This window comes from Lontra canadensis, unplaced genomic scaffold (genome assembly GCF_010015895.1).
Source record: "Lontra canadensis isolate GAN:19392208 unplaced genomic scaffold, GSC_riverotter_1.0 scaffold197, whole genome shotgun sequence".
Lineage (NCBI taxonomy): Eukaryota > Metazoa > Chordata > Mammalia > Carnivora > Mustelidae > Lontra > Lontra canadensis.
Genome location: NW_022631191.1, coordinates 1,420,172 through 1,432,665, shown reverse-complemented (window position 1 = coordinate 1,432,665; position 12,494 = coordinate 1,420,172). Strand labels below are relative to the sequence as shown.

Genomic DNA, 12,494 nt, shown 5'->3' with positions numbered 1-12,494 from the left:
CATGGATGGCAGGAGAGCAGAAGGAAGTCTCCAACCTGAGAAAGGAAGAGCAGGGAACTAACTTCCCGAGCACCTACTCCATGCTGTCTGCTTGACATTCATCACTGCCTGTCATCATCACAATTCCATGTGGCAACAGCTCATCCCCTCCAGTTTTAAATCAAGAAGACCAAGTCTGAGAGGGTGCTTTTCCCAAGTGTGTGTGCTTCAGGAGGGAAACCCCAGGATTTGAACTGGCTCAACTCCAAAGCCCATACACCCTTGCTGTTGTCACATGGCAGTTAACAAGCTGAGATGGGGAAACCTCCCTCCTCCCCCACCTTCCACCCACCCAAGGCATCTCACCCACCCAGGTGCCTGATTTGCTACCCTTCACTCCTCACCTCCCTGGGCTAAAGGCCTCTCTCTCCATGGGCTCCACCCCAGGGGGAGGGGGCATAAGTAGGAGGCAGAGGCGGGAGGTGAGCACAAGGTCTTTTATGAGGCATCAAATATACATTCTTATATACAAGGAGGAAAAAAGACAATGCCTGAACCCCAGCTCCTCTCCGTACAGCCCCTCTGGCTGCTGCCCTCCCCCACCCCCAAGCCCCTGGGTCCCTGGACCTTCATACAGCCAGGGTCTGTCTGTCTGTACTACAGCCCATGGTGGGTGGGGGGCAGAGGGAGGCAGGAACTGAGAAAGGAGCTGGGTATGTGGGGCGAGAGGAAGAGCTGGGGCTTGTAAAAAATATATTTATAATAAATAAACAGGGCTGTAAAGGAGTTGGAGAGGCGGCAGAGATTTTGACGTACAGAAGGAGTCAGGCATCCTGGCTCCCAGCCCCCGCTCTGATGGCTTCAATCTGCCTAAGGAAGGACATCATGGGCTTATGGTGGCCCTCTGGGAGCCTATCTCCCCAGGGCTGATGCTGGCTGCCCTGCCCCAGCGAGGTGTATGTGGGCAAGATCTGTAAAGTGCATTGTCTTCAGTTGTAGGTGGGGTAGGTGTAAGGGAATGGGGGGCATGCAATATGGGTGAGGGAGGGCAGTGCCCTTCTCATCCCAGACTTGAGTCCCCCCCGGCCCCCCCCCCCCGCCCAAACCTGTCTGGACTTTGATCAGGATAAGAACGTTGCTGTGAGAGGCAAGGTCCCAAAGCTGAAGAGGTCTGGGCTGAGGCCCCCTGGAAAGAGGACAGAGGCTGGCTCTGGAGGGGAGGGACTGCCCCTATGGGGGCCAGCGTTAGTGGGGGCCCACCCACTGAGGGCACCTACAGCCCTGTTCCTCGGGCAGGTGGAGAGACACATGGAGGAATTTAGCCAGGCCCTGAGGTCTGAGAGAGGACAGAGCCAACTGAAGGTTGGCCACAACTCTATGGAGCTCCCTCCTAGCCCTGCGGGGCTAGAGGTGCTCTGGGGAAAACTTCACCCTCACTGCTCCTGACACCTGTCTTCCCTTCTCTGCCAGCCAAGCTAACAGGGAGCCCACACTGGCCCAGAGGTCTGAGGCCACCTCAGGGACTGAGGGTTGGGGGCGGGGAGTGGTGATGGAGAGAGTAGAGGGGGGAAAAAAAAAAGAAGGAGGCTCTCCAAAAGGTCCTCACCACTCCCCAGGGCTTGAGAGCCCTGCATCCAGGCTTCAAGTGGCAAGGATCCTTGAATCTGGAAGGAAACCCCACGGCAGCTGTTGTGGGTTAGAGGAGGGGTTCCAAGGCAGGGAGGAAGTGGGGAGGAGGGCATCTCTATGTGTACATATATTTTGGAAAAACCAGGGAATCTCTTGTGGATTCCCCAGACCTCCCTGGGCCCTAGCTCACTCCCTCTGTTCATCAGACCACGGTGCTGATCCGGCTTGGCTTGGCCTTGGGGTTCGCAGTGGGTGGGTTGGCCGTGCCAGGGGGCCCAGAGGCGTGCAATGGGCCATGGGGGGAGGTGGGCGGCAGGGGCGAGTGTGGGGTGTGGGGTGAAGGTGGGGGCAGGGGTGGGTAGGAAGGGTGGGGTGGGATGGGTGAGTGTGGTGACAAGGGTGACTGGGGGTGGTGAGGGTGGGAATAGGAGCCCCCTGGTGGCCGGGATCCAGGGCCCCCAGTGGCCCCTGCTGCTGGCATCATCTGTGGGTGGTGGCTGAAGATGAAGTGTTTGGGGCCCTGTTTGTGGGCTGGTGGGTGCTGGGGGGCAGGACTGTACAGGGGCAATGGGGATGTGGGCTGGTGCAGGGGGTGGCGGCCGTGTGGAGCAAACTGAGGGTGTCCTCCAGCCCCCCGTCTGGGGGCCCTGCCTGGCCGGCCCAAGGTGTAGTGCTGGGGGCCTGGGACAGGGCCATGGGCGTGGAAGTGGCGATGTGGCCCCACAGGTGGGGCCGAGGCAGGTGGTGGTGGAATGGAGCCCAGCTGGGGCAGGGGCGGGGGCTGCTGAGGAGGTGGGGGGAGAGGGGGCTGCTGGGGTGGGAGGTAGGGCGGCGGGGCAGGGCCTGGTCCTTGGCAATATTGGGCATGCAGGGCCTGGAGCTTGGACTGCCCATCAGGCAGCACCCCCAGGCCACCGTGGCTATGACCATGGTGGTGGTGGTGGTGGTGGTGGTGGGTGGAAGAAGCAGATGAAGAGGAGGCAGAAGCCTGGCCTGTCGGCGGTGGTGGCATCTGGAAGGGCCCCTTGCCCCGCTTGCTTCCAAACAGGGAGCCCAGGAAGGATGAGGAGTTGGAGACGGGCCTCTGGCTCTTGTACTCCTCTGGCGGCGGGGGTGGGGGCGGAGGTGGCATCCTCTGGTGAGGGCGTGGACTGCTAATAACAGACCCCTGGAAGCGGGGAGGGGGGACAGTCAGGCCAGTCTAGACTTCCTAAACCCCCAACCCTAAACTCCACCCGGTCCCTGAGGGCTGGAGCTGGGGAGACAGGAACACCCAGGGCATAATGAAAGCCAGTAACAGTCCTGTACTTTGTACGCGGAGCTCCCCAGCTTGCAGAGCTCTGCTGTCACATCCACTATCTCATCTGAGCCTCCGCCGGGAGAGGAAGAATCAGTAGGACCTCCTCCTTATCCCCATTTTGCAGGCAGGGAGAATGCTAGGCCCGGAGAGACACAGAGTGACTTGCTCCGGCTCAAAGGGCAGGACTTGGAGGTGAGAGCTTCTCACGGTCCAACTCCAAGGGCATCTCTACTCAGAGTCGGCCCTGGGGTTGAGAGGGGCTAGGGAGAGTGGAAGACAGACTGAGAGACAGGCAGAGTGAGGACAGACAGAGTTGAGGACAGATGGAGAGAGTGGTTGGCTGGGAGAGGCAGCCTCGAGGTTCCCATCAGGGAAGAGGGGGAAGCAACAGGTCCCCTCTTCCTCTGGGGCTCTGAGGCAGGGCAGGGCTCATGCAGAGGGCGAGTGGGGCAGGAGCTGGCACTTACTTCGATGGTGCTGTCCAGCGATCCCACGCTGTTACGCCGCCCCCGCTTCCCTGCACCCACAAGCAAGGAGCCCAGCGTCAGAGCAGCAACCCCCCCTCCCCACCCTGCTGGGCTCCAGAGCTGGGCACCAGGCCTGGGCCCCTCCCGGGGACAGACACCCCTATTCCCTTTCCCCCATTGAAGAGGGGAAGGTGGGGAGGAGGAGAGGTGGAGGAGGAGGCGTGAGAGGAGGAAAAGATGGAGAAGGAGGAGAGGTGGTACCGGAGAGAGAGAAGAGGAAAGAGAGGAGGAGAGGTGGAGCAGCGAGAGAGAGGGGCTAAGACTGTGGCCCCACTTCACACTCCCTGGCCCAGACTCTGGGCTCCACCTGATCTGACCTGGCTCCCAGGCCCCCTGCGGCATGGTGCCCAGGGCTCTGGATAAAGGCAGGGTGCGTGCGTGTATGGTGGGTGCAGGGAAGGCTGGCAGTCAGTGTGATAGGAGGCAGAGAGGACGCCCTGTCCCACATCTCCCCAGCCAGGGCAGGGCCCCAAAGACTTGCCTGCGTCAGAGAGGTCTCGCAGGGAACTGCTGAGTGCGCCCCGTTTGAGCCCATCGCCTGCCCCATACGTGTCCTCCAGGCTGCTGCGGGCCAGCGTGCCATTCACTGAGTCCTTGGCCCCTCCCGGCTGTGAGGCGTTAGGCCGCATCATACCTTTCTGCTTCTCTAGCTCCGCTGGGTGGTAGTGGGAGAGACAGGGAGAGAAGGTCAGGGATAGGAGTGAAAGGCCACCTGACAGATGAGCCTTCCCCACCCTTGCCCACTCTCTCCCCAGGGCTCCTGCTTTGCCCACTGGACAGGCAGCATGCTACCCCCAAACCTCAGCTCCATCTTTGAAGCCCCCCTCCCCGCTGCCCACACTGCCCAGCCCCATTTTGTGCCATGTCCTCTGGCTGGGTTTTCCCTCTGTTCCTCTCTGGAGGTGCCTGCTCCTCCTGTTCCTCCTGCTCCTCCCCTCTTCCTCTCACCCTTCTTGCTCCCAGCTCCCCTGCCCACTCTCAGTCTGGTCTTCCAAACCACCCCTGCCCTTCAAAACAGCTTCACAGCTGCTGGTCACAGCAGGGACAGGAAGGATTATGGCAAAGGGCAATCATTCCAAAGTCTGCTCGGTTCTCAGATATCTTGCTCCAGAGCAGAGGGCTCCTGGAAGGACAGGAGCAGGAAACCAACAGGAATCGAAGCCTCTATTATATGCCAGCAGTATGCTGGGAGCTGTGTTTACTTGATTTCTCTCCATCTCACGACAGTTCAGAGGTAAGGCATTATCGTCCACATTTTTCAGAGGAAGAAACTGAGAATCCGGGAAGTCATAGAGCTTGCCCAGAGTCATACAGCTGGAAATGGGGAGCCCATATTCTGGAAGCAGGTCTGCCTGAGTCCAAAGCCTACATTCTCCAGCCTCTTTATACCCCACCTCCCTGAGGAGGTCATGGAGACCTCTATCGCCTTCCCCCTCATGTTGGTACACTCACCCCTCTCTAATTAGCCCCTGGGTCTCAAGGATCTGGTAAACTGAAATGTATGACCCTGCCTTGCTGAGGAGTAGCATTGACCCTGGAACCATGAAGAGCTCACCAAGCAACTGTCCACTGCCTCAGTTTCTCTCTCTGTGTCTGCCTGCCTCTTTCTCCTCAACACCATGTTACTTAACTGTGACTGCTTAGCCTGGAGAAGAGAAAACTTGGAGGGCATCGAGTGGAATGAGATGTAATCACTATTTCCCATTATATATGCTGAAAGTGACTTGATGCGGCCTGTGGGGGCCAGAAGAATGGGTGATAGGGACTCAGCTCAGGAACTGGAATGTGGGAAGAGGACACCTTGTCTACCTTACCTCATCGAATCTCCACAACGCTGTGAAGGAGATTTCATCTTCCCAATGTCATGTATAAAGAAACTGGGGCTCAGGGAGTCAGGCAACTTGCCCTGGTTTACCTAAGTAATATGTAGCAAACCTGGGATCTGAAACTAGAGTCCTACCTCCAGAACCCTGATTCTTCTCCCTGCCGCCTTTCAATAGAAGGAAGAGTTGGTTCATAATTAGGGCTTGGCGTAATAATCTGCTGTTCAGAGGTAATGAGCCTCTTGTCACTGAAGGTATTCAAGCAGAGGCTGAAAGTTTCCTTAGAATGAGGGTAGGAAGGCTGGACAAGCTCACCCTCGACTCTGAGATTCTCAAAGGACAGGATTCTTGGTGTCTGCAGGGTGCTGTGTCAGGAAAAGGGGAAAGAGGCGCCGCTGGGCTACTCACACTCCACGCGGTATTTCTCCATCTCCTGCACCTCGGCAATGGACTCGCGCAAGTCGGATGTGAAGCGAAGCCGGTCCTGGAGGCTGGGGGCGTTGAAGATGATGAGGACTTTGCGTTCCCCGCCAGGTACCGCGGACAGCAGCTTGATCCCAAACTGGTAATCTGTGGGGAAGGGGGAGGTCGGGGATCTTCAGCAGCTCCCCTTTGTCCCACCCCGCAGCCCCCAAACTTCTGGTACTCATGGCCCCATTACTCCCTGTACTCCAGATATGAAGGCAAATTGAACTCTAGCTGCTCTCTCAAACCCCTTCCTTCACGTCTCTGCTTCTACTCACATTGCTTCTGCAGCCACCCAACAAAGCTCCTCTGGCTTGGTCCTTCAGAGCGCAGCAAGATCACCATCTCTTCGGCCCACCAGAAAACATACACACCCCATGGTTCTCTCTGCCAGACCACGAGCTCCCCAGGGCACGGACCCAAATTATACTTCACCCTGGTCTGCCCTGCATCCCAGGACCAAGTAGCTGCTTTGGAGATCTTAGTCCCATCGTAAAGGGCTCCAAAAAAACCGGAGGTTGGTAGGGATGAAGGATGAGCATGGGGGCCATGGCATAGACTTTTGGGATGCAGGAATCCAGGAAGGGACTCACATGAATTCTGGAAGAGCTGCATGTGCATTTCCACGAGAGGAAAGGACTGACGGAAGCTGTATGTCACCAAGATCTTCTTCTTCTGGAAAATTTTGGTGACCTTTGGCGGGGGGAGGGGGGAGACAAGAGGCAGGGTTTGGGGTGGGGAATTTCCACATGACACCTATTTCTCATAGCCGCCCTCTCCCCTCCCACCACCACTAGCGGACACATACACACAAACACACATACCCATGAGCTGGGAAGAACTGAAGCTTGAGAAGCAGAACGGAAGAGACGGGAGAAAATGCAAGTTCCTCATATGTAATGACGACGCACAACAGGCATATACGATTTTTACAGGAAGTAACTGAATGCTGTCCTCTCCAGAAAGCCTGTTGTATCTAACACCTCACACGGACTCCCCTACCCCACCCCCTTCTCTGAGCTTCTGGTAAGCTGCTGCTTCGGTGCCTTTCACCAGGAGGCTTTAGCTGAGCACTGTGCGGGAGTGGTCGCCCCCTGCTGGACTGGGAGCACCAAGAGGAGTCTGGTTTTCCGGTTTCTTGCCCATCCCTGAAGATCCCAGCCAACAATGGCAAATGCCAATGAACCCATGTCTAGAGCTAACGGGTCTTCCTCTCAATAGCCCAGGGTCTTTGTCAAGTAGTTGGGCACTCTGGATTCGACCACCATAGGCTCTGAACACCTCAGGCAGTCTACGAGTGGCATTTAAAAGCAAAATACTTCATTTCAGGACTGTTACAGCGTGTGGTTATGCAAAGCATTTTTTTTTTCAGTCCTTCGGACCGTGAGCTCCCAAGAACAAGGACTGAGTTTCACTCATCTCTGTGAACCCAGTGCTTAGCACGGGGCTGGACACACACTGGCGTCAGTGTGTGAGAGGTGGTGAGACATTTACTCAGCACCTGTGTGAGCCAGGCCCTCCTCTGGGTTAGGCTATTCCCCATCTGACTTGTTAACTCCATCCTCAGGACAACCCATGAGATAGGGATTAGCCCTACTTCACAGAGGAGGAAATTGAGGCTTAGAGAAGGCATCGGAGGGGCTTCATCTAAAGCAGCAATTCTCAACTAGGGATGACTTCGAACCCTGGGGGACATCTAGCAATGTCTGGAAACAGTTTTGCTTAAAGGAGTGCTACTAGTATCTAGGAGGTCGAGACCAAGGATGCTGCTATATGTCTTCCAATGCACAGAATAGCCCCCATAACAGTTATCCTGCTCCAAATGTTAATAGTGTTGAGATTGAGAGACCCTGTTCTAAAGAATTAGAGAAGACCACGGGGGTAGGGTCAGGGGGAACAGGTCACTGTCCTCAAATCCCTGAGGAGCAGAAGAAACACTTGTTCTCTGTGACTGCAGGGGCCCAGGGAAGATGGTTAGAAGAAACCCATTGGGAGACAGTTTCTACCAATCAGAGCTGTCTAACCAGGAAACTGGCTGCCTTGGAGGAAGGCAGTCTTCTGTCTCCGCAGTCATGCAACCAGGGGGCCATGCAGGATACTGGTTCTTGCTCCGCGTAGAAGGTTGGAAGGGAAACCCTGAAATTCTCTTCCCACTGGCAGAGTCCTTAAGAGTCCCAGCTCTAAAAGATGCATGTCTACAGTGGTGACAAGCTTGGTTTTCAAAATCACTTTGATCATCCTGACCACCTGAAGGTTTCGGAGTAACCTCAGGGTCACAGGTTCCTCTCCTTCCAGCCAACACTCTGGGCTACAGAGATGGACGGGGACTTTTTCTATGGCTTTCCAGGTTGTAGGTCTGTCAACTCCCCTGGTCCTCACATTTTCTCCCCCGTGCAGCTGTCCACCACCACCAAATGGATCCGAAAGGGGAAAGACGGGGAGAGGGGGCCTGTGCCTTATCCAAGACGGCACAGAGCCCATGGCAAAGCACCTCACCCACCACGCCTCCACCCGCCACCGTTAACGTGGTTCACCCCAGACCCGGGGTCCAAGCTCACCACCTCCTCTTCATTTCCTTCCCCTGCCCCCCGTACCCCAAGGCACATACCACAAGGAGATCGTTGAAGAGGAATACTTCCCGCTGATGCAACCCTAGCCGCTGGGGGCGGTTTGGATCTGGCACCTCATAGAGTTGACAGCAGCAAACCAGTCGACGGTGAGGAAGAGACAAGACCTAGTCAGGCATGAAGAAATAGGTGTCAGCAAGGCTAGCATGCCAGCTTCGGGCCTCCAGCACCTTACCGTTTAACCTCAGGAGGAAGTCTACCTCTGATACATATCACTGTCACTGTGACACGAGGAGTCCGAGCAATGGAGGTGTCGGCTTGCCTTTGTTCTTAGAGCTCTCTCTGTCTGGAGTGCCTTTTTTGCCCAGTTCCATATTCCACTCTTCCTCCCCATCCCAGTTCTATGACTGAAAATGAATTTTCCCTCCTTTCTGCTCCCTTAGAGTGACTATAAGGCAGAAAGAAGTATTATGCTGACACTCCCCACTCCCAGTCTGTGAATGTCCCCAAGGACGGAGACTGTCTGATTCATATCAGTGTTCCTATTCCCTAGTGAAATGCTGGGCTCTGTGGAAAGGCATCTGTAAATGTTTTTTTAAAAAAAGATTTTATTTATTTATTTATTTGATGGAGAGAGATACAGCAAGAGAGGGAACACAAGCAGGGGGAGTGGGAGAGGGAGAAGTAGGCTCTCCACTGAGCAGGGAGCCTGATTCGGGGCTTGATCCCAGGCCACTGGGATCATGACCTAAGCCAAAGGCAGACACTCAACCAACTGAGCCACCCAGGCATCCCAACATCTGTAAATGTTTGTTGACTATAAGACTAGAGGGTGTTCTTGGTTTTGGTTATCAACTAACTATTACCTTGGCTCCTCACCTGGGATGGAGAGGCAAAACTACAGGTGGAAAGGATGTGCACTAGAGGCATTCCCCCAAGAGCATCTCACTCTGCACCACGACCCCCGAGGAATGCATTATCACCTACTCCATTCAGCAGGAGACGGGGAGTCTGGGGCTCAGAGAGGGGAACTGACTTACCTGCCACTCAGTGGCAGAAGCCAGCCCAAATCCTGTCCCCTCTGCAGCCCCCCAAGGCACTTACCGGTTTCTTGCCCACAATCATGCGCTCCACGGCCTGCACCTGGGACACATGGTCATCATTGGTTCGCAGTTCACGGCCCTGGATACGCTGGTAGATACCCACCAGGAGGTCTCGGGGGATGTCTTCACCATTGTCAACCCCTGCGGAGGGGAGCAACACAGGGATATATTGCATAAATGTGGGGAGTGGGTGGCAGGGGTTCTCCACAATATCCCACACTGAAGCAGGAGTGCAAACAATGGCTATAACTGGAAGGAGTGGGCACCTTCAGTCCTTTGGTCAGGACTGGGCCAGAAAAGGCGTCCTTTGCCAAGCAATTGGACGACCAGCTGCTTTCTTTCCCAGCATGGGGATTTTTTCTAAGCAACTCAGAGCACGCTGTGATGAAAATCATCAGATACTTTTTTTCTTTTTTAACTAGCAAAAATAATGTTAAATTATATATCCAGTGTTAAAAAGAGGGCAGGGAAGCGGGCACGTATATGAACATAACTGTTTTGGAAGATAACTTTGCAAACGCTTGAATATTCCATGACTCTTTTTCTCGGAATCTGCCCTAAGGAATTACTCAGAAATACATGCAAAGATACATGTACAAGTGCTACTTACAGGAAAACTTCGAAACAACCTAAGTTCTCACAATAGAGGCCCAATTAATTAAAGCTGAGTGTATCCAGTTAAAATAATTTACAACTATTCAAAACTTGGTGTTTACAAAAAGCATGAGAAAATTCCTGTAGCAAGGTAAGTAGAAAGAGCAGGATAATAAATCACATTCACGGCGCGATCTTAACTTCATAAAAAGTTCCATATGCAGAAGGAAAAAAGACTAGAAAGCAACAAAATAAAATATCAACCACGGTTGCCTCTAGGGGGCAGAATTTGGGATGATTAAACAATTTTTTCTCATTTGCTATATTTCCGAAGTTTCTAGGTATGAGCAAGTATTCATTTCATTTGTTTGCTTATTCATTTAATAATTGGAGGGGAAAGATATATGCATATACAATATATATATACATATACATGTACATACATATATATACACATATATGTATTTATATATGTGTATATATATTTGGAGAGGTACTTCCTCTCCAAATACACATACACACATATACATATGTATGCACGTATATAAGTGTGTATATGTGTGTATGTACATGTATGTGTGTGTACATACAGAGAGAGGAGGACGGAGGGAGAGAGGATGGGTGAAATGAATGAATGAATGAATAAATGACTAATAGCAGGATTCTGGGAGACAGCTCCAGATGGCCTCTGATCTAACTCTCTCCTCCCAAGTCTACCATCCTTCTCCACTCCTGACTGTCTGCTGAGTGAAACCCACTCACTCTTCCCTCTAAACCTTCTGCTAGGGAAGATGTTTTCTCCTTTGGAAATGCCACACCTCCTCCTTGGGCAGGTGTTAAGGGAACATCCGTCATCACACCGCCTTTTTACCTCAGCTGCCAAAGAGCTTGAGCCCAGCAACCGTGCACAGCCTGCTGGTCAGCCAATTTGTCTCATCTGTTTGTTTTTCCTCAATTCTGTTTCCCCCTCTCATTTCTGTTTAAATAATCCTAACGTCTGTGCTGTTTTTAGTAGGCTGGTCTTTGGTGAGATGCCAGGGCTTGACATCAATACAATAAACTAAGAAAAAAAGGTCAGGGTGCCTGGGTGGTTCAGTGGTTAAGCGTCTGCCTTTGGTTCAGGTCATGATCCCAGGGTACTGGGATAAAGCCCAGCAATGGGCTCCCTGCTCAGCGGGAAGCCTGCTTCTCCCTCTCCTACTCCCCCTGCTTGTGTTCCCTCTCTCGCTGTACCCCTCTCTGTCAAATAAATAAATACAATCTTAAAAAAAAAAAAGGTCAAGGTGACCCCTCTCACCTGGCATTCAAGGCCCTCATGTATTGATTCCCACTGACCTTCCTGACTGCATCGTCCACCCCATCTTGATTGTTTTCTCAACAATTTGTCCTAGCTCTGTGCCTTTGTATTCTTACTGCTACATACGCCTCCTCTATTGCTATTCTGTCACATTATCCATGCCTTCAAGGCCCACCTTAAAATGAAAACGCTACTTCCTCCAGAAAGTGCGTTGGAGGTGGGCTCTCTCTCCTCTGAGCTCTGACTGCACTTGTGGCCTGTCTAACATCACGATTCGCTCTTTCTCTTGTGTTGGGTTTCTGGTCTAGTAAGTCAGTCTGTCCCACAAACCAGGAGCTTTAAGGGCAGGGGCTGGGGTGTCCTTAGCGCCCAACACAGGGCCAGGTACATGGGAGGCACTCAGGGTCAGCTGGCTGGTCAAGGGAATAAGTGAACATATGGATGGAGGAAAGGGTACAGAGAAGAATTAAATGAGTCTTTATGGGCATAAATAAAGAGGAGAGGGAAAGAGGAAGTGATGTGTCAATGAGTGGATCAGTACAAGCTCTGTAAGAGCCAGGGCTTTTAGCTCTCATGCTTACTGCTATAATAACCCCAGAACCCACTCGCTCAGTATTCGGTGCAGGAATGAGCAGACAAACAATATTCGAGCGAATTAATAAGGGAACGTGGCAGCTTTGGCAGAAAAGGAGAGAACCCCACAGGTTCATCTCCAGGGAGTCTATGTGATCTTCCCCCTCCTTCCCCAGCCCACCCCCACTCTCCCTTCCCAGGTGAAGAATGGGACAAGCCGATAGGGAGGTGTAGGGTCACCTCTCAGGTTCTTGATGAAGTCATCTAGTTTCATCTTGCGTTCAGCCTTGACGCTGGGACTGTACATGTCGGTATTGAGGAGGATGATAGCAAAAGCGAGGATGAAGATGGTGTCTGGGTTTCGGAACTGGCGCACGAGGGCTGGGTTACACACACAGTACCGCTGGCTGCAGGGCGGGATCATGGCCAAGGTTAGTCACCAGTAAGCTTCACCTACCCACTATCCCTCGCCCCCGCACCACCAATCCAGTCTGGTGCCCCCAGCCTTCTCCCCCAAGAAACATCCCCAAACCTTTTGGGCATGTCTTCTTCCTTCAGTTTCCCCATGACTAGCGTGTAAAAATCACTACCACTACCTTTTACGGAGCTCCGCTAGGGGACTTAGGTATATTGTGTC

The 12,494-nt window shown here is 53.3% G+C and overlaps 1 protein-coding gene across 5 annotated transcripts in view; it reads right to left on the bottom strand.

The window, feature by feature from the left end:
- Window positions 1-461: 461 nt before the first annotated feature.
- IQSEC2 (IQ motif and Sec7 domain ArfGEF 2) overlaps window positions 462-12,494 on the bottom strand; it is a 77,147-nt gene continuing 65,114 nt past the window's right edge. For 4 of the 5 annotated variants that reach the window (XM_032847982.1, XM_032847983.1, XM_032847984.1 and 1 more), the window contains 8 exons: window positions 12,098-12,264; window positions 9,395-9,534; window positions 8,332-8,457; window positions 6,317-6,416; window positions 5,667-5,828; window positions 3,917-4,090; window positions 3,376-3,425; window positions 462-2,776 (listed from right to left, as the gene is read on the bottom strand). In XM_032847982.1, the coding sequence (XP_032703873.1) occupies window positions 1,811-2,776; window positions 3,376-3,425; window positions 3,917-4,090; window positions 5,667-5,828; window positions 6,317-6,416; window positions 8,332-8,457; window positions 9,395-9,534; window positions 12,098-12,264 (1,885 nt within the window). In that variant the 3' untranslated portion in view covers window positions 462-1,810. The remainder of the gene's footprint in view (window positions 2,777-3,375; window positions 3,426-3,916; window positions 4,091-5,666; window positions 5,829-6,316; window positions 6,417-8,331; window positions 8,458-9,394; window positions 9,535-12,097; window positions 12,265-12,494) is intronic. The other variant, XM_032847986.1, reaches the window with a different exon arrangement.